General features: G+C 44.5%; 3 protein-coding genes and 1 pseudogene across 9 annotated transcripts in view; 1 reads left to right on the plus strand and 3 right to left on the minus strand.

The window, feature by feature from the left end:
* zgc:85777 (uncharacterized protein LOC405871 homolog) overlaps positions 1-7,685 on the minus strand; it is a 186,731-nt gene extending 179,046 nt beyond the window's left edge. For all 7 annotated transcript variants that reach the window (XM_052472617.1, XM_052472620.1, XM_052472619.1 and 4 more), the window contains exon 1: positions 7,494-7,685. In XM_052472617.1, the coding sequence (XP_052328577.1) occupies positions 7,494-7,676 (183 nt within the window). In that variant the 5' untranslated portion in view covers positions 7,677-7,685. The remainder of the gene's footprint in view (positions 1-7,493) is intronic.
* The window catches only part of LOC127909949 (guanine nucleotide-binding protein G(T) subunit gamma-T1-like), a 126,802-nt gene extending 117,741 nt beyond the window's left edge, over positions 1-9,061 (minus strand). Inside the window, exon 1 of the mRNA XM_052472631.1 lies at positions 9,043-9,061. The gene's annotated coding sequence lies outside the window, so the exon portion shown is untranslated. The remainder of the gene's footprint in view (positions 1-9,042) is intronic.
* Positions 7,809-9,164, minus strand: LOC127909948 (guanine nucleotide-binding protein G(T) subunit gamma-T1-like). Its single transcript, XM_052472629.1, has 3 exons — positions 9,043-9,164; positions 8,637-8,738; positions 7,809-8,246 (listed from the first exon to the last, which is right to left on the minus strand). The coding sequence occupies exons 2-3, from the start codon at positions 8,733-8,735 to the stop codon at positions 8,118-8,120; spliced, it is 228 nt and encodes a 75-aa protein (XP_052328589.1). The 5' UTR covers positions 8,736-8,738; positions 9,043-9,164; the 3' UTR covers positions 7,809-8,117.
* A 3,567-nt stretch (positions 9,165-12,731) lies between these two features.
* On the plus strand, positions 12,732-18,700 carry LOC118371314 (tissue factor pathway inhibitor 2-like; annotated as a pseudogene).
* Positions 18,701-25,516: the final 6,816 nt, after the last annotated feature.

The raw sequence follows: 25,516 nt of genomic DNA on the forward strand, positions 1-25,516 counted from the left end.
TAGTGGTCGGAGACTTGGAGGGGAGTTGCAATGAGGTTAGTGGAAGAACAGCATCTAGTAAGGATGAGGTCAAGCGTATTGCCTGCCTTGTGAGTAGGGGGGAAGGTGAGAGGGTGAGGTCAAAAGAGGAGAGGAGTGGAAAGAAGGAGGCAGAGAGGAATGAGTCAAAGGTAGACGTGAGGAGGTTAAAGTCGCCCAGAACTGTGAGAGGTGAGCCGTCCTCAGGAAAGGAGCTTATCAAGGCATCAAGCTCATTGATGAACTCTCCGAGGAACCTGGAGGGCGATAAATGATAAGGATGTTAAGCTTGAAAGGGCTGGTAACTGTGACAGCATGGAATTCAAAGGAGGCGATAGACAGATGGGTAAGGGGAGAAAGAGAGAAAGACCACTTGGGAGAGATGAGGATCCCGGTGCCACCACCCCGCTGACCAGAAGCTCTCGGGGTGTGCGAGAACACGTGGGCGGACGAGGAGAGAGCAGTAGGAGTAGCAGTGTTATCTGTGGTGATCCATGTTTCCGTCAGTGCCAAGAAGTCAAGGGACTGGAGGGAGGCATAGGCTGAGATGAACTCTGCCTTGTTGGCCGCAGATCGGCAGTTCCAGAGGCTACCGGAGACCTGGAACTCCACGTGGGTCGTACGCGCTGGGACCACCAGAGTAGGGTGGTCGCGGCCACGCGGTGTGGAGCGTTTGTATGGTCTGTGCAGAGAGGAGAGAACAGGGATAGACAGACACATAGTTGACAGGCTACAGAAAAGGCTACGCTAATGCAAGGAGATTGGAATGACAAGTGGACTACACGTCTCGAATGTTCAGAAAGTTAAGCTTACGTAGCAAGAATCTTATTGACTAAAATGATTAAAATGATACAGTACTGCTAAAGTAGGCTAGCTGGCAGTAGCTGCGTTGTTGACACTACACTAATCAAGTCGTTCCGTTGAGTGTAATAGTTTCTACAGTGCTACTATTCGGGGGCTAGCTGGCTAGCTAGCAGTGTTGTTTACGTTACGTTGCGTTAAAAGAACGACAATAGCTGGCTAGCTAACCTAGGAAATCACTCTAGACTACACAATTATCTTTGAAACAAAGACGGCTATGTAGCTAGCTATGTAGCTAGCTACGATCAAACAAATCAAACCGTTGTACTGTAATGAATGAAATGAAATGAAAATGTGAAACTACCTGACCGGGTTGTTGAATTCGAAACAGTAGACGTTGGCTGTTAGCTGTTAGCTGTTGGCTAGCTAGCAGAGTCTCCTACGTTAAACAAGTCAGCCATATCAGCGATGTTTTCTAAAAAGGCAGTAAATGAGGCTGAATTAACTGTTTAACTGGCAGACAAGGCTCCGCTGACAGCCAGAAGGCAAGCATCCCGGAGTCACCTCTTCACTGTTGACATTGAGACTGGTGTTTTGCAGGTACTATTTAATGAAGCTGCCAGTTGAGGACTTGTGAGGCATCTGTTTCTCAAACTAGACACTCTAATGTACTTGTCCTCTTGCTCAGTTGTACACCGGGGCCTCCCACTCCTCTTTCTATTTTGGTTAGAGACAGTTTGCGCTGTTCTGTGAAGGGAGTAGTACACCGCATTGTACCAGATCTACAGTTTCTTGGCAATTTCTCGCATGGAATAGCCTTCATTTCTCATATCAAGAATAGACTGACGAGTTTCAGAAGAAAGTTCTTTGTTTCTGGCAATTCTGAGCATGTAATCGAACCCACAAATTGCTGATGCTCCAGATACTCAACTAGTCTAAAGAAGGCCAGTTTTATTGCTTCTTTAATCAGAACAACAGTTTTCAGCTGTGCTCACATACTTGCAAAAAGGATTTCTAATGATCAATTAGCCTTTTAAAATGATAAACTTGGATAAGCTAACACAACGTGCCATTGAAACACAGGAGTGATGGTTGCTGATAATGGGCCTCTGCACAACTATGTAGATATTCCATTAAAAATCAGCCGTTTGCAGCTACAATAGTCCTTTACAACATTAACAATGTCTACACTGTATTTCTGATTAATTTGATGTTATTTTAATTTAATGGACAAAAAAAAGGTGCCCTTAAAAAAAAGAAAGGGACATTTCTAAGCGACTCCAAACTTTTGAACAGTAAAACCTAGGTAAGGCCAAGGTTTTAGACTAGAACATTCTTCTACCTACCTACTTAGGCTATAACACCATGTAATGAGGAATATATTATTGTTATCAAGTAAATACACAATTCTTGTCTAGGGCTGTAAACTGCAGTGATGTAGGCTAATTTGAATAACTGCTCATACCTTCTGTTTTGTTTCATGCCGAAATAACTGCATAGGCCTACAGCCTAGGCCTGATCATGCAACCATTTGGATCAATTTGGGTCTATTCTAAACAGTTTAGAAGGTCCAGAAAGGTACATTAGCAGGCTACTCAGATGGTGTACTTTTCCAGAATGTAGCCCAGTGCTAAGATAGGCCTAATATATGAAAATATGGGCTTCTCCTTTCCAACTCCCCGCCTGCTAATACTGTAGCCTATTTTACATTCAGCAAGCAAGCACAAGCGCTCATCTCTCCTCCAATAGGCTATTAGTAGGCTAAAGAAAATAAGTGTCCAACAAGCTTTTGCATTCTGGTTTTTCCTGGGACTCAACAAGATTGAAAATGAATAGCCGTGGCAGTGGAGAGGCCAGTTGCATAATACCATAACAGAACAATTAAGACAGACTGGCTCCAGATGTAGCTGTAAGGGTTTTCTTCTGGTGAAAGAGAGGCGGACCAAAATGCAGCGTGGTGGTTATTCATGTTTTTAATAAAGACGACTACACATGAATAGACTATATAAAACAAGAAAAGTGAAAACCTAAACAGTCCTATCTGGTGCAAACACAGAGACAGGAACAATCACCCACAAAACCCAACACAAAACAGGCTACCTAAATATGGTTCCCAATCAGAGACAATGACTATCACCTGCCTCTGATTGAGAACCATATCAGGCCAAACATAGAAATAGACAAACCAGACACACAACATAGAATGCCCACCCAGCTCACGTCCTGACCAACACTAAAACACATACGAACGATGGACAGAACGTGACAGAACCCCCCACAAGGTGCGGACTCCGAACGCACAACCTAAACCTATAGGGGAAGGTCTCGGTGGGCATCTGTCCGCAGTGGCGCTCTGGCGCTGGACGTGGACCCCACTCCATAATTGTCTTAGTCCACCTCCTTAGTGTCCCTTGAGTGGCGACCCTCGCCGCTAACCTTGGCCTAGGAAACCTAACAACGGGCCCCACTGAACTGAGGTAGCTCAGGACCGAGGGGAAGCTGGGGAACGAGGGGAAGCTCGGGACCGAGGGGAAGCTCGGGACCGAGGGGAAGCTCGGGAGTGAGAGGAAGCTCAGGAGTGAGAGGAAGCTCAGGCAGGTTGATGGATCTACCAGATCCTGGCTGGCTGGTGGTTCCGGCAGATCCTGGCTGACTGGCGGATCCTGGCTGACTAGCGGATCTGGCAGATCCTGGCTGACTGGCACTTCTGGCAGATCCTGGCTGACTGGTGGATCCTGGCAGACTGGCGGATCCTGGCTGAATGGCGGATCTAACTGATCCTGGCTGACTGGCAGATCCTGGCCGACTGACAGAACCTGGCCGACTGACAGAACCTGGCCGACTGACAGAACCTGGCCGACTGGCATATCCTGGCCGACTGGCAGATCCTGGCCGACTGGCAGATCCTGGCAGACTGGCAGATCCTGGCTGACTGGCAGTTCTGGCGGATCCTGGCTGACTGGTAGTTCTGACAGATCCTGGCTGACTGGCGGATCCTGGCAGACTGGCGGATCCTGGCTGACTGGCGGATCCTGGCTGACTGGCGGATCCTGGCTGACTGGCGGATCTAACTGATCCTGGCTGACTGGCAGATACTGGCCGACTGGCGGATCCTGGCCGACTGGCAGATCCTGGCCGACTGGCAGATCCTGGCCGACTGGCAGATCCTGGCCGACTGGCAGTTCTGGCGGATCCTGGCCGACTGGCGGATCCTGGCCGACTGGCGGATCCTGGCCGACTGGCAGATCCTGGCTGACTGGCGGATCCTGGCTGACTGGCGGATCCTGGCTGACTGGCAGTTCTGGCGGATCCTGGCTGACTGGTAGTTCTGGCAGATCCTGGCTGACTGGCGGATCCTGGCAGACTGGCGGATCCTGGCTGAATGGCGGATCTAACTGATCCTGGCTGACTGGCAGATCCTGGCCGACTGGCGGATCCTGGCTGACTGGCAGATCCTGGCCGACTGGCAGATCCTGGCCGACTGGCAGATCCTGGCCGACTGGCAGTTCTGGCAGATCCTGGCCGACTGGCGGATCCTGGCCGACTGGCAGATCCTGGCCGACTGGCAGTTCTGGCGGATCCTGGCTGACTGGCGTATCCTGGCAGACTGGCGGATCCTGGCTGACTGGCAGTTCTGGCGGATCCTGGCAGACTGGCGGATCCAGGCAGACTGGCGGATCCTGGCAGACTGGCGGATCCTGGCAGACTGACAGATCCTGGCTGACTGGCGGCACTGGCGGCGCTGGGCAGACTGGCGGCACTGGCGGCGCTGGGCAGACTGGCGGCACAGGCGGCGCTGGGCAGACTGGCGGCACAGGCGGCGCTGGGCAGACTGGCGGCACAGGCGGCGCTGGGCAGACTGGCGGCACAGGCGGCGCTGGGCAGACTGGCGGCACTGGCGGCGCTGGGCAGACTGGCGGCACTGTAGGCCTGATGTGTGGTGCCAAACCAACAGCTTTCTTTCTACTCTGTCCCATACATCCTCCACACTCTCAGACTCAGCACTCGGCTTCGCCAACAGCTCCAATTCCATCCATGGCTCCTTACGGCAAACAGAGGGAGTTGGCTCAGGTCTGACTCCTGACTCTGCCACACTCTCCCTGTGCCCCCCCCCCCAATACATTTTTGGGGGTGCCTCTCGGGCTTGCAGCCGCTCTGCCGTGCTTGCTCCTCATAATGCCGCCTCTCTGCTTTCGCTGCCTCCAGCTCGGCTTTGGGGCGGCAATATTCCCCTGGCTCTGCCCAGGGTCCTTTTCCGTCAAGAATCTCCTCCCAAGTCCATTTATCCAAATAGTGCAGCCTCTCCCACTGCTGCTGCTGCCTCTGTTGCTTCTCCTGCTGCTGCCTTTGCTGCTGCTGCTGTTACTCCTGATGCACCTGTCGCTTCTCCTGCTGCTGCTGTGGCTGCTGCCTCTGTTTACCACGCCGCTTGGTCCTTGGTTGGTGGGTGATTCGGTAAGGGTTTTCTTCTGGTGAAAGAGAGGCGGACCAAAATGCAGCGTGGTGGTTATTCATGTTTTTAATAAAGACGACTATACATGAACAGACTATAGAAAACAAGAAAAGTGAAAAACTAAACAGTCCTATCTGGTGAAAACACAGAGACAGGAACAATCACCCACAAAACCCAACACAAAACATGTTACCTAAATATGGTTCCCAATCAGAGACAATGACTAACACCTGCCTCTGATTCGAGAACCATATCAGGCGAAACATAGAAATAGACAAACCAGACACACAACATAGAATGCCCACCCAGCTCACGTCCTGACCAACACTAAAACAAGGAAAACACATACGAACGATGGACAGAACGTAACAGTAGCCTATCCTATAGCCTAAGGTAGAAGAATATGCATATCAGACCATAACTGATAAACTCAATGTTAAGCTTAATACTGCAGTGAAAATATCTAGTCAATTTAAACAGAAAAACAGGTTCAGGCTATCCGATAACGAAATCATAGGTAGCCTACACTATGTGCACTTCTGAGGTTAAGCTGAGTGCACTCCCTCCCAGTCCAAGTCCCGCAAATACGCTGCTCCAAACGCTACCCTGTTGTTTCAGTATTTTAGGGACAATACATGTATTCTACCCAGGCTACCACAACAGAATGTAATGAAGAATGTTAATGTTTTCAAGTTACTACAAAACTCTAGTCTAGGCTGTAAACTGTAGTGAATAGGCTATGTCGTTTGAATAACCGCTCAAAAGCCTGGCATTATAAATGCATATTCATTTAGAAATAATTGCATCTAACCTGCCATTTTGGGCAACCAATTGCATCAGATATGGGGGTTTTCTAGGCAGTTTAGTCTACAAGGTCCAGGCACATTAGCAGGACAGTATTTTGTCATGATGTATTAGCTAACAGAAACATTCTAATGCTGGGACTTCTAGTGGCACGCATATAAATGATGATAATGCACGAGCAGGGAAGAATTTGTATCCATAGTTTCCGCGTTTGGCGGAAATGGGTGGAGGCAGCAAACAATGTACCATGTCAGCTGTGATTTACAACCTGATAGGAATATTTTTGGGACAACCAACACATGTATTGGTGAATTATATTACTCATGTATTGAACTGCATCCATCTATTCTGCCAACAATGCCTTACTGTACGTCATGGAATTTTTGGTCAAATAAAACCTTTTTTATTTTTTTTAATGGTTTTGTGGTATAAACTGGGAATTTAATATTTTTGTCTGATATTATGATTGTTTGTTTCATATCTGCAAAGTAGTTAAAACACTGTCAGTTCTACTTTAATGATAGTCAGTCAGTCACAATTTACCCAAGATACATTATGGTTGTGATGCTCTTGAACACAGCCTATAACTCAAAACACCTGATATACCTGTAGCACTCCAGGACCAGGGTTGTCTTCAATAAGCCTGATGAATATTCAAGTACAGGTTTATGAAGCAGATTCTACTCAGGGATTAAACAACAGGCAAAAATCAGAGGTAGATTAATTTGACAAAATTCCAGTTATAAATGCATTGGGACAATTGTGTATGAATACGACATGTGCTTGATGTTTGGCAGGTTGAATGAATGACATTGAAATATTGATTAACAAAATAATTCACTGTCGCTGATCGTGACAGAAACACAGAGATGTTTGTTTCAACCAAGCAGCAAAATGTTTCAACCATAACGAGGGCTACAATTGTAGTGCAATATTTCATAAATAACATTAATATTTGGTTGTCTATAAGTGGTATATATCAATCAGATTCGTTTTATAACTACAATAACAAAGTACTGTATCTATGTCAAATTCAGTCAAACGTCACGTGAGTCAGTGGATGTTTGTTTTTTTCTCCCACAAGGCTGTATCCAACTAATACAGCTTTTTCTGTTTTGTTCAGGTTGTGGTGCTTGTAATATTGCGAAATATTGTCGTAGGATAGAACTGAAACTTTATTCAAATACGAATAGAAAAAAAGAGTCGTTTGTGTCGAGTTAGCCTTTCTGCTAGTGACCTCTCACCTACTTTCATGGTCCTTAAAGTGCGATTATCATTTGCAAGTTATACTACCAATATTCACATCCACGAAAGCTATATTATTATTAACTTTGTGTGAAATTGAATCATGATTGTATTATTATGTGGTTCATTGTTGTAATGGTACGCTAACTAACTGGCTACCAGTCTTGCATACCTTTTTAAGAGATTCCTTCAACGCAAAATGCTCTGGTGTGTAGAGTAAATGATCAGCCGTTATCTCTGAACCACTGGCCGTTTTGGGTTTAGATGACACATTTTCAGCCAGCTTCCTTGTACTGCTTAGCGAGGTTAATTTAGAGAAATGACGGCTTACTACCAAATTCAGTCGCTGAGCCATTTCTGTGTAAGTAACAGTTTATGTTGTGTGTGCGTCAATGAGCTGCACATGCGCAGCACATGTAGTTGTAAACAAGCTCATTTAATTACTGTGGTTTTGTCCAATAATGAAACAGATGGTGCACACTCAGACTATAGACAGTCTCATGGGAGACAAGCTCTTTACTGACAATATAAACCATCCAACAAACCTCTGACAATCATTCCAAAAACAACCCTTATTTCCTGCATCACTCCAAGGAGGGATCACAATCTAGAAGGATTCATTTACATGGTTTCATGAGATTTAGATTTATTTACATCTGTTTGTTTTACCATATCCTCTCGGTTAGCTATTGGTGATCGAGCTATGTTTCCTAGGAAGGGGCCATGTCCTTGGGCACTAGAGAGGGTCTAATCAGTGAAAGAAAAGCTCCACTGTCTGTTCTGACTCCTGTCCTCTTCAGCAGACGACACATCCACCTTTCAACTCCTTGAATGGGTTCTTGTCTTCTGCGATGCCTTTGACCAGAGTGTCCTCTTCTACACCGGCCTGAACTGCCTCCATAAACTCAGTACAGCACTTAGACGTCTGTCGTACAAAAGAAGGGTTAACATGTAACACACACAACTGTAATATCAAGCATGCATTTACATTTTAGTCATTTGGAAGACGCTCTTATCCAGAGCGACTTACTGGAGCAATTATGTTTATATGCTTTGCTCAAGGGCACATGGACAGATTGGTTTGAATCCCGAGCCAACTACATGAACAGCGACTTTTCAGTTACTGTCTCCTGACCGCTAGGTTACCTGTCATTACAGTCTCTTTTGATGACCAATCCATTCCACTTTGGAACATTTCATGGCTTTTATCCATGTTTAAAATACAGTACAAATGTATTACTATCCCACTTATTATTATTACATAGATATTACTTTTACAATTGGAAAAAGTATCAAAGTAAGGTGTCAGATTTACCATCCATCTCTCAAGCTTGACTTCAATCTTCTTTTGGTCTCTTTCCATTTTAGCCTTATCCACGTCTGTCAACTCGTCCATATTTATCACCCCCGGCATTGTCTGTCAAAGAATAGAAATACATTGTTGCCAAATGGAAGGTAAACATATTCTTAAAGAAGAGCCACACTCACAAAAACTATTTTAGAATGTGTCTCGTAGAACCATGACAATCATCATTGTATGCATTAGGTTGCGTATCTTTTGTTATTTTGTTGATTAGGGCTGTGGATATTATTTTATTTTATAAAAATTGCCCCCAATACTACACTCAGATGATCCATTCCCTATGCTTGCTAGATTAATTAATGTAATGACATCAATTTATCAAATATTTATATTAATTGGACAAGAAAAAATGACTTACTGCGTTTTACGGGTAACTGTCTTCCACCTCTGAATACTGCCAGAGAAATCTCTCTCCTCTCCCTCAATCCGGGTTATAAAGTAATCTGCATAAACATCCTAATCTCTTAATCTGATTAAAACTATGCCCTTTAATCCAACACTGCAGCATCATAGTAGAGGCCATAGGGCCACTCTCCAGGTGTCTGTTATGAGTCTCTTTTTTAATCCACATGGCTGTTGTGTTGTTATGATGTCTAAGAATTGCGATGAGAGTGGAAGAATATGAACAGTATGTGGATACCAACAATATTTTGCATGTGATTCTCTTCACTGTTTCAATGCAGATATAGGTCAAGGGGAATGACACGGCCGTTCAGGTTAGCATGACAAGAAGGCTAATCTGAGTTTACCCTCAACCTGTCATGTTGAAGGATACATAATCTTTACGAATATGACAATGACAGCAGTTCTCCAGGAAGTAAAGTACATGGGATGGATGAGCTTCAACTGAAATCATAGAGAGATATGGCAGCAGCTGCCTCCATGAGATGCGAAGGCTAGTAATCTAAGTAACTATTAGTCTACATGTTCAATGCCTTTGGGATGAAGCAAGGTTACATGAGTTTTCAGTGCAGATAAAAAAAGCATCGACTTAGGAATCAATTTTAGACATTTTATCAGATACTATTATCCAGAGCAATTTACAGTAGTGAGTTCATACATGTTGATACTGAGCCCCCATGGGAATCGAACCCACAACCCTGGCTTTGTAAGTGCTACCAACTGAGCCACATGGAACCATCATGTGTAGAGATGTGTAGCCTATGGATGTATTAGCCTACATTTTGTATGGCTTTTAGGACAGAAATAGGACACATTATAAAGCAGCTCATATGACATTTTCTCACTCCACTCTCCTTGTTGAAAGCTAAGTAGCCTTGCACAAGCCTTGGCTCATAGCGTTGAGGCAGCTTGAGAGGAATTGGGCCATATTTGTACAGTCGTCCGATCTCAGGGTGGACACTAACTACAAGGCCACTGAGTTGGTCCTTTTTGAAACATGTATCTACATACCTTTTAGAGTTCCCACCGGTTTACATTTCTATTGATGTAAAGAGAAAAGATAATAAAGTTCACCAAGGCAGATCCTGCATGGATGCCCAGAGTTGTGATTGTTTTGTTTTATTGGGAAACATCCAGATGTGATGGTTACGATGACACAATAAAGAATGACATAAGCTCAATGTGTTAATGTTATATACTGTATCACTTCCTTAGAGACAAGGCAATATTTTGTAGTGAGTGTGTGGACTATTTACACACACACCTTACCCTTTTAATCAGGGCAAGGTGACCGGAACCATGACCGAATACAAACAGTGTAGCTATTCCCGCCGCAAGGCAATCAAACAAGCTAAGCGTCAGTATAGAGACAAAGTAGAATCTCAATTCAACAGCTCAGACACAAGAGGTATGTGGCAGGGTCTACAGTCAATCACGGATTATAAAAAGAAAACCAGCCCCGTCACGGACCAGGATATCTTGCTCCCAGGCAGACTAAATAACTTTTTTGCCCGCTTTGAGGACAATACAGTGCCACTGACACGGCCCGCAACCAAAACATGCGGACTCACTCCAATTTGCTTACCGCCCAAATAGGTCCACAGACGATGCAATCGAACAAGAGGAATACCTATGTGAGAATGCTGTTCATCGACTACAGCTCGGCATTCAACCCTGGGTCTCGACCCCGCTCTGTGCAACTGGGTTCTGGACTTCCTGATGGGCCGCCCCCAGGTGGTGAGGGTAGGCAACAACATCTCCACCCCGCTGATCCTCAACACTGGGGCCCCACAAGGGTGCGTTCTGAGCCCTCTCCTGTACTCCCTGTTCACCCACGATTGCGTGGCCACGCACGCCTCCAACTCAATCATCAATTTTGCGGACGACACAACAGTGGTAGGCTTGATTACCAACAACAACGAGACGGCCTACAGGGAGGAGGTGAGGGCCCTCGGAGTGTGGTGTCAGGAAAATAACCTCACACTCAGCGTCAACAAAACTAAGGAGATGATTGTGGACTTCAGGAAACAGCAGAGGGAACACCCCCCTATCCACATCGATGGAACAGTAGTGGAGAGGGTAGTAAGTTTTAAGTTCCTCTGCGTACACATCACAGACAAACTGAATTGGTCCACCCACACCGACAGCATCGTGAAGAAGGCGCAGCAGCGCCTCTTCAACCCTCAGGAGGCTGAAGAAATTTGGCTTGTTACCAAAAGCACTCACAAACTTCTACAGATGCACAATCGAGAGCATCCTGGCGGGCTGTATCAACTGCTCCGCCCACAACCGTAAGGCTCTCCAGAGGGTAGTGAGGTCTGCACAACGCATCACCGGGGGCAAACTACCTGCCCTCCAGGACACCTACCCCACCCGATGTCACAGGAAGGCCATAAAGATCATCAAGGACAACAACCACCCGAGCGACTGCCTGTTCACTCCTTCATCCAGAAGGCGAGGTCAGTACAGGTGCATCAAAGCTTGGACCGAGAGACTGAAAAACAGCTTCTATCTCAAGGCCATCAGACTGTTAAACAGCCACCACTAACATTGAGTGGCTGCTGCCAACACACTGACTTAACTCCAGCCATTTTAATAATGGGAATTGATGGGAAATTATGTAAAATATATCACTAGCCACTTTAAACAATGCTACCTAATATAATGTTTACATACCCTACATTATTCATCTCATATGTATACGTATATACTGTACTCTATATCATCTACTGCATCTTTATGTAATACATGTATCACTAGCCACTTTAACTATGCCACTTTGTTTACATACTCATCTCATATGTATATACTGTACTCGATATCATCTACTGTATCTTGCCTATGCCGCTCTGTACCATCACTCATTCATATATGTTTATGTACATATTCTTTATCCCCTTACACTTGTAGTAGTTTTGGAATTGTTAGCTAGATTATTTGTTGGTTATTATTGCATTGTCGGAACTGGAAGCACAAGCATTTTGCTACTCTCGCATTAACATCTGCTAACCATGTGTATGTGACAAATCAAATTTGATTTGAATTTCATTAATCTGAATTAGATTTAGGGCTTAAACATGAACCGAATAGAACGTTAAAAGCCTGTTGCCCACATTAATAAATAAACTCTCAAATTCTAGATCTAATAATTTGTTATAATTCATTACTAGAAACCACTTTGCAAAGTGAGTGGTGCAGTGGTCTAAGGCACTGCCTCTCAGTGCAAGAGGCGTCACTATAGTCCTTGTTCAAATCCAGGCTTAATCATATCTGGCTGTGATTGGGCTGTGCCATAGGGCAGCGCACAATTGGCCCAGCCCAGCGGTTTGACCGGGGTGGGCCGTCATTGTAAATAAGAATTCGTTGTTAACTGACTTGACAAGTTAAATAAAGGAGAAGAAAAAAACAATAATTAACATTGTCATATGTTATGACACATATGGTCATAAATATGTTAACAAATCCTTCTTCTCATGATACTCCCATAATAGTTTCATTCCCAGACGAGCCTACATTTATTGTCGTCTCTTTCCACATCAATGTTTGGACCGTATCTATTGCGCGCGATGAAGGACGTTGGACATATTGCGTTATTAGTTCAACAGTGTATGAACGTGACGTTGTCTATGATGCAGATCAAAACATTAATCAGGTCGTTCCTACTTCGGGTTTGTATGGAAATGAGCCATTATAGCCCGCCCCTCGTTTGGGAAAGCGTTTACAAGAGTATAAATGACTGTACTGATGGTGCGAAAAGTTAGAAGAGTTAGGAGAATTGAACTTGGGGAAAATCTACAACAATGGAGCTCAGTTCATTGATTTTTCTGATCCTTTCATGCTCTTTTTGTTACGTTGTTGCATTTTCACCGACACAAGGTAAAGAAAAATGATGTAAATTTGATGTATTTGTAATACCGTAACTGGTAATAGCCACATTAATATTGTATTCGTTTTTCTCGACGCCAAAATACTTTGCAATCATAATCAATCGATGGGCGTTGGCTCATGACTTTTCAGTAGTGATAAAGTTGTTGTCGACATGAATCTGTACTTCAGAGATTCCTTGACCTAATTTTGCAGCCAACAATAGTGTTGATGTTGTGTGTTTCTGCTAATTTCAGAGGTGTGTCAACTTCAAGTAGATGTGGGACCTTGCAAAGTATATCTCCAACGTTACTACTACAATACTTTCACTCAACAATGCGAAGAGTTTGTCTATGGAGGGTGCCAAGGGAATGCAAACAACTTCATGAGTTTTCTGGCGTGTCAGAAAGCATGTTTTAGAATACCAAGTACGTTTTTATTTGTTTATACAAGTCTGTTTTTGTGTGGTATTCTCAGTAGTTTTTCTTTGCATTTAAATATTCATCAAGTTCAGTTTTATTTTTTTATTTAGACTATAGGCCATTTATTTTATGTCATCAAAACAATTCTAAGTCATGAATTGTATGAACATATAGCCGACAGCACTTTAGAAAAGTTTTGGGGTTTTGAAATGGAAATCCAAACCAATTCAGGATAAAAGACGATACAATGAGACCCATTTCATTTTTCAATAGTTCCTATAAGAATGTGTTTCTTTTCACCTTCTCCACCCCACCAGAGGTCCCCCAGATCTGCAGGTTACAGAAAGATGCGGGTCCCTGTGAGGCCTATTGGCCAAGCTACTTCTTCAACATTATCACCATGCGGTGTGAGCAGTTCATCTACGGAGGCTGTCAGGGCAACGCGAACCGCTTTAAGGACCAGTTGTCTTGCATGGAGTACTGCAGACCACAATAGGGAAAACCTTTCCACATCCAGCGTTGAGCATGGGCTTATAGGGCGGTGCACAATTGGCCCAGCATCGTCGGGGTTTGGCCAGAGTAGGTCATCATTGCAAATAAGAATTGCTTGTAACTGACTTGCCTAGTTAAATAAAGGTGTTCACTCTATTGTGTTATTAACGCTGTATTACTTTGGAATGATGTAGAAACAAGATTAGAGGAAGCTTTTTCATGAAATTTGGCAATTTAATTGCAACCAGCCACATCCTCATCAAAAGTCTGGCCATGATGACATGCAATATGAAATGAAAATGAAACTGGATATAAGGACCAGTGCAAAAGGACCAACCGTGAAGCTCTAACGGTCACCTCTATCAATACCACAGGAGGTTGGTTGCACCTTAATTGGGGAGGACGGGCTCGTGGTAATGGCTGGAGAGGAATAGGTGGAATGGTACCAAATACATTGAACACATGTGTTTGATGCCATTCCATTTGCTCCATTCCAGCCATTATTATGAGCTGTCCTCCCCTCAGCAGCCTCCACGGATTAATACTAGACGTCGACCGATTATGATTTTTCAATACCGATACCGATTTATTGGAGGACCAAAAAAAGTTGATACCGATTAATTGGCCGATTTAAAAAATATATATATTTTATTTGTAATAATGACAATTACAACAATACTGAATGAACACTTATTTTAACTTAATATAATACATCAATAAAATCAATTTAGCCCCAAATAAATAATGAAACATGTTCAATTTGGTTTAAATAATGCAAAAACAAGGTGTTGGAGAAGAAAGTAAAAGTGCAATATGTGCTATGTAAGAAAGCTAATGTTTAAGTTCCTTGGTCAGAACATGAGAACATATGAAAGCTGGTGGTTCATTTTAACATGAGTTTTCAATTTTCCCAGGTAAGAAGTTTTAGGTTGTAGTTATTATAGGAATTATAGGACTATTCTATACCATTTGTATTTCATTTACCTTTGACTATTGGATGTTCTTATAGGCATTTTAGTATTGCCAGTGTAATAGTATAGCTTCCGTCCCTCTTCTCACTCCTCCCTGGGCTCGAACCAGGAACACAATGACAACAGCCACCCTCGAAGCAGCGTTACCCATGCAGAGCAAGGGGGACAACCACTCCAAGTCTCAGAGCGAGTGAAGTTTGAAACGCTATTAGAGTGCACACCGCTAACTAGCTAGCCATTTCACATCGGTTACACCAGCCTAATCTATGGAGTTGATAGGCTTGAAGTCATAAACAGAGCAATGCTTGACGCACAACGAAGAGCTGCCGGCAAAACGCACAGAGTGCTGTTTGAATGAATACTTACTAGCCTGCTGCTGCTCAGTCAGACTGCTCTATCAAATCATAGACTTAGTTATAACATAATAACACACAGAAATACGAGCCTTAGGTCATTAATATGGTCGAATACGGAAACTATCATCTCGAAAACAAAAAGTTTATTCTTTCAGTGAAATACAGAACCGTTCCGTATTTTATCTAAGGGGTGGCATCCAGTAGTCTAAATGTTCCTGTTACATTGCACAACCTTCAATGTTATGTCATAATTACGTATAATTCTGGCAAATTAGGCGGCCCAAACTGTTGCATATACACTGACTCTGCGTGCAATGAACCCAAGAGAAGTGACACAATTTCACCCGGTTAATATTGCCTGCTAACCTGGATTTCTTTTAGCAAAATATGCAAGTTAAAAAATATATACTTCTCTATATTGACTTTAAGAAAGGCATTGATGTTCATGGTTAGGTAAACATTGGAGCAATGATACGCACCGCATCGATTATATGCAACGCAGGACACGCTAGATAAACTAGTTATATCATCAACCATGTGTAGTTAACTCGTGAATGTGATTGATTGATAGATTTTTATAAGATAAGTTTAATGCTAGATAGCAACTTACCTTGGCTTACTGCATTCGCGTATCAGGCAGGCTCCCCGTGAGGCAGGTGGTTAGAGCGTTGGACTAGTTAACTGTAAGGTTGCAAGATCGAATCCCCCGAGATGTTAAGGTGAAAATCTGTCGTTCTGCCCCTGAACGAGGCAGTTAACCCACAATTCCTAGGCTGTCTTTGAAAATAAGAATGTGTTCTTAACTGACTTGCCTAGTTAAATAAAGGTGTAAGATTTTTTTTTTTTAATCGGCCAAATCGGTGTCCAAAAATACCGATTTCCGATTGTTATGAAAACTTGAAATCAGCCCTAATTAATCAGCCATTCCAATGAATCGGTCAACCTCTAATCAATACTATACTCAAACTAGATAGAAGGACCAGTACCAGCCTCCCAAGTGGCGCAGCAATCTAAGGCACTACAGCCTGGGATTCGATCCCAGGTTCGATCCCAGGTTCATCGCGCTCTAGCGACTCCTTGTGGTGGGCCGTGCACCAGCAGGCTGACTTCGGTAGTCAGTTGAACAGTGTTTCCTCTGACACATTGGTGCGGCTGGCTTACAAGTTAAGTGTTAAGAAGCGAGGTTTGGCGGGTCATGTTTCGGGGGACGCATGACTCGACCTTCGCCTCTCCTGAGCCCGTTGGGGAGATCCAGTGATGAGACGAGATTGTGATTGGATTTCACGAAATTGGGGAGAAAAAGGGGATACAAAACAAAAAAAACAAAGAAGGACCAGTACAAAAAGGACCAATCCTGACACTCTAACAGTCTCCTTTATCAATACTATACTCATGAGTCACACAGTATCTGAGTGCCTTAATTCTCTCAGGCATTGTCCTGAAATTATTCCATACATTTCTCTCAGTTGTTCGTCTGTTTATGTTCAGAAGCTGGGGATGAGCCTGTCGGTCGAAAATGAGACAAAGCAAGCTGAAGAGTAGCCTACTCTCTGCCTATTGTCCTGTTTTTCTATAACAATATTATTCTGAAATGATTCCATCCAGTATCCTCTTTCAATTTTATATCTACTTACGTTATTAAGAAACTAGAGATGTAGCCTGGTTACCCATCTATTTAGCTGTTCAACTCCTGGCCACTCCTTGTTATGTTTGGCATGAGAGTTCCATAAGGAGTTGGCGACAGATCAGAAACAGGCTGGCACCCAGGCTAGGGTACATTACCAAACAGGCTGGCACCCAGGCTAGGTTACATTACCAAACAGACTGGCACCCAGGCTAGGTTACATTACCAAACAGACTGGCACCCAGGCTAGGTTAGACTACCACAGATGAGCGTCTTGGTTAATGTTAGCTGAAGAGTAGCCTACTCTCTCCCAGAGTTGTTATAGTTGTTTTATGTACTCGACAGCTACTCCTGTGCTCTGCCTGGATCCCCTGGATAAAGGAGGGTGTGCTGCATCTATACCGCGCTACTACTACAACTCAGCCTCCAGGATGTGTGAGCAGTTCATCTAGACAAAGCTGCATGGACATCTGTGCTAAAGGTATGATAGTGGTCATCACACACACACACACACACACACACACACACACACACACACACACACACACACACACACACACACACACACACACACACACACACACACACACACACACACACACACACACACACACACACACACACACACACACACACACACACACACACACACACACACACACACACACACACACACACACACACAGTGTTCTCTGTTTATCTGAAGGTATAACTGGGAGGAAGGGAGGGGGTGTTTTTGAATATAATGACCAATAGACTTATTACATCTGCCAGCTCAACAACCATTTGCATGTTCCCCATAATTGCAGTAATGGCTACAGGCCTTTTCGTTAGCGCCAGCTAGTGTCAGAGTAACAGGTTGTGTTTGAGGTCATTGTGTGACTGGAGGACTGGCTAACTTTGGATCACATTATAAGTAACATGCTTTTTGACTTTGTCCTTTTCTAACTGGGGATTAAGCGCGGCCAGCTTTTGATGAAGTACAGTGCCCAAAAACAGCTGAATTACATCTCAATCTCTCAATATTGGCCACATTAATTGGATATTGGGGTAAAATAAAAGTGTATTATAACTGTATGTGTGGTTTAGGTTAATCTGCACATAGTTTTCAATAGTTTTAGATGGTTTTAGCAGAGCTGAGGGTCTCCCTGCCCACCAGCATGCAAACGGAACGTTCTGCACCTTAATGGGATGTAATAATGACCTGTATGATGATATGTCATTTTCTTTGTTTCAGTTGGGAAACCATGGATAAGCAGAAAAACAGGCAGAAGAGCAGGCATGATGAGAACAACTTCCAAAAACCGTATTAGAATAAAGCCTAATAACAATATTAAATGGTCAACAATTTGATTCAGTGATTTTATTCAAAGGGTCACATGAATTGACTATAATTGAACTAACATTGACATGTTGAATTGTATTTTTACTGCACCATAATTGACTTGCTACTTGCACTGCCTTGTCTGTAATGGTTCATTGTGATGCATCGTTGAAAATAGCAAACCAATCAATCAAATGTGAATCGACCTACACCAGCAGTATTTTGCTGAGTACGTTTCTCAAGACAGTTTGTATTGTAGTATACATTTACCATGGCAACTATCATACAATATAAAAATATATTTTTGTAGAATTGTTTAAATGTATTTTAGATTTAAAAAAAATATTTTAACAGTTTACTGTTTTCCACCATTTATGATGAAGTTATACTGAGGCGCTGTTTAAATTGTTAAGCAATATTAGCAAAATAATTTATGTATTGTTTTGTGTTTTCAACATAGTACATTTTAACAAAAACCTTTGCTTAACTTTATATTAAGTTTTCACACCATGACATAATGGATATAATAAAATAACTCAAGACATTTTTGTCTGTACACTACTCAGTTGCTTTTCTCCCATTTGTCCTGAAATTCCACTTTGCCTCAAATATAATCCTGTTACTAAACAGGAATAAGAACTGAATGTGTGTCCTCTTTTTCATGTATGCTGGCATTGTCACCATGCCCCTTCTCATCCAAGAGCTTGATACCTGTTTCTCTCCCTATCCCACTTCCTTTCCACCCTAAATCTTTAACTTTCTCTTATCTTGCTTTGACTGGGTTATTTTCAGCCCCTTCAGAACAGCCGGACTAGAGCAGGGTAGTAACCATTACATTTTGCATACGCTCTTTTCCAAAGCAACTTACAGGCGCAATTAGGGTTAAGTGCCTTGCTCTGATTTTCACCAGCTCGGCTCAGGGATTCGAACCAGCGACCTTTTGTTACCGTCCCAATGCTCTTAACAACTAGTGTACCTGCTGCCCCACTTAATAGATGGAGAGAGTTATGGCAGCACATTCATTACTTTGCTGGCCTTAGAAGGAAGTCAGCAAACTATATTTACATTAACCTCTTTACCAGAGTCTGTATAATCAGTATCGGAAAGTCAACACAACAATGTAATCTGTGATACAGAATACTGACACAACTGCAGGTACATTCCCACCCAATATACAATAACATGACATTTCCAATCTATTTTGATGTTTTGACATGAACCCTAACTTTAAAGTTTCTGTTGAGAAACCAACAGAAACTAACAATGTGTTCTGTTCACACTCATGCATTTTTATTTAATGTGTAAATATTAGTTTGGGCAGCAGAATCAGTACATGCATATTTTTCTTGTTTTCAGTGTTGCTCTGTACCATCTAAGACATGACAAAAGTTTAATAAATCTTCTCATGTGGAGTTTCATAAAACAACCTTGTAGCCTTTCTTTCACCCCCACCATGTCATGCCTTGGTCTTAGTATTTTGTGTTTTCTTTAATATTTTGGTCAGGCCAGGGTGTGACATGGGTTTATGTTGTTGTATTTCGTATTGGGGATTTTGTATTATTGGGATTGCGGCTGAGTAGGGGTGTTCTATGGGCTTGGCTGCCTGAGGCGGTTCTCAATCAGAGTCAGGTGATTCTCGTTGTCTCTGATTGGGAACCGTATTTAGGTAGCCTGGTTTCGCTTTGTATTTTGTGGGTGATTGTTCCTGTCTCTGTGTAGTTTCACCAGATAGGCTCGGTCACTTTGGTTTTTCTTTTTTACTTGTTTTGGAAGAAGAGAACGAGCGCCATTCTCCTTGCGGAGATGGTGCTAAATACATCAACACGGTCGGTCCCTGGGATTGGGCTGGCCAACACGATTCGGTTTGCTTGGAAGGAAAAGGAGTTGGAGCCTTTAGGACGCGAAACTTTTGGAAGGATAATATTGATGGGGATTCTAAAGCTGACGGTGAAGGACGTGTTTTGTTTCCAAGGCAACTCGTTGGAGGGAGCATACGACGTGGCACTATATACAGAGGAAAAACACGATGATATCCTGAGAAGGGCAAGAGCAGTGGGAGGTGAGAGGCCGATGTGCCACTATGAAATAACAAGCCTGGCGAAGAATAACTTTAGGGTTGTAACTGTCAACATTTACAACCCTTACGTTAAAGGACGAAGAGGTGAGGGCTTTTCTGGGGAGATACATGGATAACGTCTCCTCAGCAAGGCACCTCAAAGACTCCCTTGGGTTTTGGAATGGGAGGAGAGGCTTCCAGGCCCTCCTCAGAGAGGACCCAAAGGGACATGGTGGCTACCTCCATCCTCTTGCTATGTTCTCCCTAGGGGCTGACAGGGGGACGTTGTTTTATGCACGTCAGCCCCCATTTTGCAGGTGCTGTATGGCCTACGGTCACATATTCGCCTCGTGCAGCACAAGAAAATGCAGATTTTGTGGATCTGAGGAACACGCGGCGAGGGATTGTGACAAGCCTAAGATGTGCCATGGGTGTGGCTCGTCAGCACACCTGTGGCGGGGGTGCCCGGCCCGTCAGAGGTCATATGCGTCTGCGGCTGGGGGGGACCAGGGGCGGGGGATGGGGGAAGAAGAGGAGGGGAAGGAAGCACGCCTCATGACCAGAGTACAGGTCCAGAGGGGAAGGCCACAAGGAAGGAGGAGGAGCAAGAAGCGGCGGATGGAAGAGAGAAGAAAACGGAAGGCACGGGAGTAGGAGAACCAGGAAAAGCAACGGAAGAAGGCAACCGAGTGGAGGAGCATGAGAGAGAAGAAAGCGAGGGAGGAGTGGTAGAGAAGGAGACGGTGGAAGAGCAAGTGGACTGTGGGGAAAGTGCCCTGGTGGAAGAGATGAGGGGTATGGTGGAGGAGCTGGCGGGGGGGGGGGGAGGGTGGTATCTCTCCACTGCCGCCATCACCAAAGAAGAGAATGAAGAGGAGGGTGCGATTGGCCGGCAGTGAGAGGGAGGGGATGGCCAAGAGAGTGATGGGGGTGGGAGAAACCTCTGGGTTGCTGCTGGTTTCCCCAGGCCCTCAAGTTCTGTTGGGTGGGGACACACCTAACAAGACTCAGGACTGGGTACAGGAGGAGGTGGGGAGTTTTTTGTTTGGGGACTCAGCCTCCCCGATTCTTTTCCAAACCAGCTGCAACACTGGGGAGGGGGAGGATTGTGGGGGTAGACCCAGGGTGCAGGGCACCCCGGAGCCAAACACTATTCCTGCATCCTGGGATGGTGAGATGGAGGAAGAGGGGCGGGTGTCGGGAGTACGGATGGTGTTCTCACCAGTAGATATAGAGCAGGGGAGCATCGGGTGAGTCTCCTGTTTTTGTTTTTTTTCTGTCTGGGTTTAGAATTTGAGTGTATTACATGTTTTTATTTTTTCATGGGGTCTAATTTTACTTTTGTTAGTTTAAATGTAAGGGGTTTAAGGGATTTTGTTAAGAGGAGGGCGGTTTTTAGTTATTTGGAGGGTGTGGGGTTTGATTTTTGTTTTTTACAGGAGGTTCACCTGAGGGGTGGAGGGGATGTTAGTAGGTTTAAGAGGGAGTGGGACAAGGGGGAGTCGGTTTGGGGTATTGGGGGGTGCACTCATCGGGGGTAGGGATTTTGTGTGGGCACAGGGAGGTAAAAGTGGAGGATTCTTTTGTGGTAATGCAGGGGAGCTCGAGCTTTCCTGGAGCGTGCGCATGGTGGCTTTCTAGAACATAATGAGACTTGTTCTGCTATGTTCTTTAAGATGGTTAGGGCCAGACAGAGTAGGAAGGTAATGCATGGTGTTAGGGAAGAAAATGGTAGTATAGTTAGAGAACCAGAGGATATGGTCAGGGTGACAACTGATCATTTCCAAGGTTTATTTAAGGAAAGGGAAATAGATGTAGAGCAGGGAAATGTGTTTTCAGAACACTTGTCCAGGCGGTTGCCGGAGGACATTAGAGAAGTGATGGAGGCCCAGATCTCACTAGAAGAGGTTGAGAGCGCTCTTAGGAGGATGGGAAAAGGGAAGGTGCCTGGGATGGATGGGCTGCTGGCTGAGTTTTATCTCAAGTTTTGGGGTATACTTGGACCAGTGGTCCTCGAAGTCTTGAAGGCCATCCTTGAGACGGGGGTCCCGGGGGGATCAATGGCTGTTGGTGTGCTGTCAAATCAAATCAAATCAAATCAAATTTATTTATATAGCCCTTCGTACATCAGCTGATATCTCAAAGTGCTGTACAGAAACCCAGCCTAAAACCCCAAACAGCAAACAATGCAGGTGTAAAAGCACAGTGGCTAGGAAAAACTCCCTAGAAAGGACAAAACCTAGGAAGAAACCTAGAGAGGAACCGGGCTATGTGGGGTGGCCAGTCCTCTTCTGGCTGTGCCGGGTAGAGATTATAACAGAACATGACCAAGATGTTCAAATGTTCATAAATGACCAGCATGGTCGAATAATAATAAGGCAGAACAGTTGAAACTGGAGCAGCAGCACAGTCAGGTGGACTGGGGACAGCAAGGAGCCTTCATGTCAGGTAGTCCTGGGGCACGGTCCTAGGGCTCAGGTCAGTTGAAACTGGAGCAGGAGCATGGCCAGGTGGACTGGGGACAGCAAGGAGTCCTCATGTCAGGTAGTCCTGGGACATGGTCCTAGGGCTCAGGTCCTCCGAGAGAGAGAGAGAAGGAGAGAATTAGAGAACGCACACTTAGATTCACACAGGACACCGAATAGGACAGGAGAAGTACTCCAGATATAACAAACTGACCCTAGCCCCCCGACACATAAACTACTGCAGCATAAATACTGGAGGCTGAGACAGGAGGGGTCAGGAGACACTGTGGCCCCATCCGAGGACACCCCGGACAGGGCCAAACAGGAAGGATATAACCCCACCCACTTTGCCAAAGCACATCCCCCACACCACTAGAGGGATATCTTCAACCACCAACTTACCATCCTGAGACAAGGCCGAGTATAGCCCACAAAGATCTCCGCCACGGTACAACCCAAGGGGGGGGCAACCCAGACAGGCCGACCACAACAGTGAATCAACCCACCCAGGTGACGCACCCCCCCAGGGACGGCACGAGAGAGCCCCAGCAAGCCAGTGACTCAGCCCCGTAACAGGGTTAGAGGCAGAGAATCCCAGTGGAAAGAGGGGAACCGGCCAGGCAGAGACAGCAAGGGCGGTTCGTTGCTCCAGAGCCTTTCCGTTCACCTTCCCACTCCTGGGCCAGACTACACTCAATCATATGACCCACTGAAGAGATGAGTCTTCAGTAAAGACTTAAAGGTTGAGACCGAGTTTGCGTCTCTGACATGGGTAGGCAGACCGTTCCATAAAAATGGAGCTCTATAGGAGAAAGCCCTGCCTCCAGCTGTTTGCTTAGAAATTCTAGGGACAATTAGGAGGCCTGCGTCTTGTGACCGTAGCGTACGTGTAGGTATGTACGGCAGGACCAAATCAGAGAGGTAGGTAGGAGCAAGCCCATGTAATGCTTTGTAGGTTAGCAGTAAAACCTTGAAATCAGCCCTTGCTTTGACAGGAAGCCAGTGTAGAGAGGCTAGCACTGGAGTAATATGATCAAATTTTTTGGTTCTAGTCAGGATTCTAGCAGCCGTATTTAGCACTAACTGAAGTTTATTTAGTGCTTTATCCGGGTAGCCGGAAAATAGAGCATTGCAGTAGTCTAACCTAGAAGTGACAAAAGCATGGATTAATTTTTCTGCATCATTTTTGGACAGAAAGTTTCTGATTTTTGCAATGTTACGTAGATGGAAAAAAGCTGTCCTTGAAATGGTCTTGATATGTTCTTCAAAAGAGAGATCAGGGTCCAGAGTAACGCCGAGGTCCTTCACAGTTTTATTTGAGACGACTGTACAACCATTAAGATTAATTGTCAGATTCAACAGAAGATCTCTTTGTTTCTTGGGACCTAGAACAAGCATCTCTGTTTTGTCCGAGTTTAATAGTAGAAAGTTTGCAGCCATCCACTTCCTTATGTCTGAAACACATGCTTCTAGCGAGGGCAATTTTGGGGCTTCACCATGTTTCATTGAAATGTACAGCTGTGTGTCATCCGCATAGCAGTGAAAGTTTACATTATGTTTTCGAATAACATCCCCAAGAGGTAAAATATATAGTGAAAACAATAGTGGTCCTAAAACAGAACCTTGAGGAACACCGAAATGTACAGTTGATTTGTCAGAGGACAAACCATTCACAGAGACAAACTGATATCTTTCCGACAGATAAGACCTAAACCAGGCCAGAACATGTCCGTGTAGACCAATTTGGGTTTCCAATCTCTCCAAAAGAATGTGGTGATCGATGGTATCAAAAGCAGCACTAAGGTCTAGGAGCACGAGGACAGATGCAGAGCCTCGTTCCGATGCCATTAAAATGTCATTTACCACCTTCACAAGTGCCGTCTCAGTGCTATGATGGGGTCTAAAACCAGACTGAAGCATTTCGTATACATTGTTTGTCTTCAGGAAGGCAGTTAGTTGCTGCGCAACAGCCTTCTCTAAAATCTTTGAGAGGAATGGAAGATTCGATATAGGCCGATAGTTTTTTATATTTTCTGGGTCAAGGTTTGGCTTTTTCAAGAGAGGCTTTATTACTGCCACTTTTAGTGAGTTTGGTACACATCCAGTGGATAGAGAGCCGTTTATTATGTTCAACATAGGAGGGCCAAGCACAGGAAGCAGCTCTTTCAGTAGTTTAGTTGGGATAGGGTCCAGTATACAGCTTGAAGGTTTAGAGGCCATGATTATTTTCATCATTGTGTCAAGAGATATAGTACTAAAACACTTGAGCGTCTCTCTTGATCCTAGGTCCTGGCAGAGTTGTGCAGACTCAGGACAACTGAGGTTTGGAGGAATACGCAGGTTTAAAGAGGAGTCCGTAATTTGCTTTCTAATAATCATAATCTTTTCCTCAAAGAAGTTCATGAATTTATCACTGCTAAAGTGAAAGTCATCCTCTCTTGGGGAATGCTGCTTTTTAGTTAGCTTTGCCACAGTATCAAAAAGGAATTTCGGATTGTTCTTATTTTCCTCAATTAAGTTAGAAAAATAGGACGATCGAGCAGCAGTAAGGGCTCTTCGGTACTGCACGGTACCGTCCTTCCAAGCTAGTCGGAAGACTTCCAGTTTGGTGTGGCGCCATTTCCGTTCCAATTTTCTGGAAGCTTGCTTCAGAGCTCGGGTATTTTCTGTGTACCAGGGAGCTAGTTTCTGTCACCTTTATATAAGAAGGGGGAAGTAACAGACCTTGGCAACTGGTGGCCGTTGACCATGCTGTGTGTAGATTACAAGCTACTAGCAAAGGTTTTAGCAGACCGGTTGCGCACAGCCCTTCCCTACGTCGTCCATGAGGATCAGACGTGCAGGGTAGAGGGCCGC

The sequence above is a fragment of the Oncorhynchus keta genome, chromosome 20, assembly GCF_023373465.1.
Source record: "Oncorhynchus keta strain PuntledgeMale-10-30-2019 chromosome 20, Oket_V2, whole genome shotgun sequence".
Classification (NCBI taxonomy): Eukaryota; Metazoa; Chordata; class Actinopteri; order Salmoniformes; family Salmonidae; genus Oncorhynchus; species Oncorhynchus keta.

What these genes read in the sequence shown, in the direction of transcription:
- LOC127909948 (XM_052472629.1), bottom strand. Translation starts at nt 8,735, where the DNA reads ATGCCGGGGGTGATAAATATGGACGAGTTGACAGACGTGGATAAGGCT. An exon ending in TCAAGCTTGAGAGATGGATG is followed by an intron (nt 8,247 to 8,636) that starts GTAAATCTGACA and finishes TTTGTACGACAG; the next exon opens with ACGTCTAAGTGCTGTACTGA.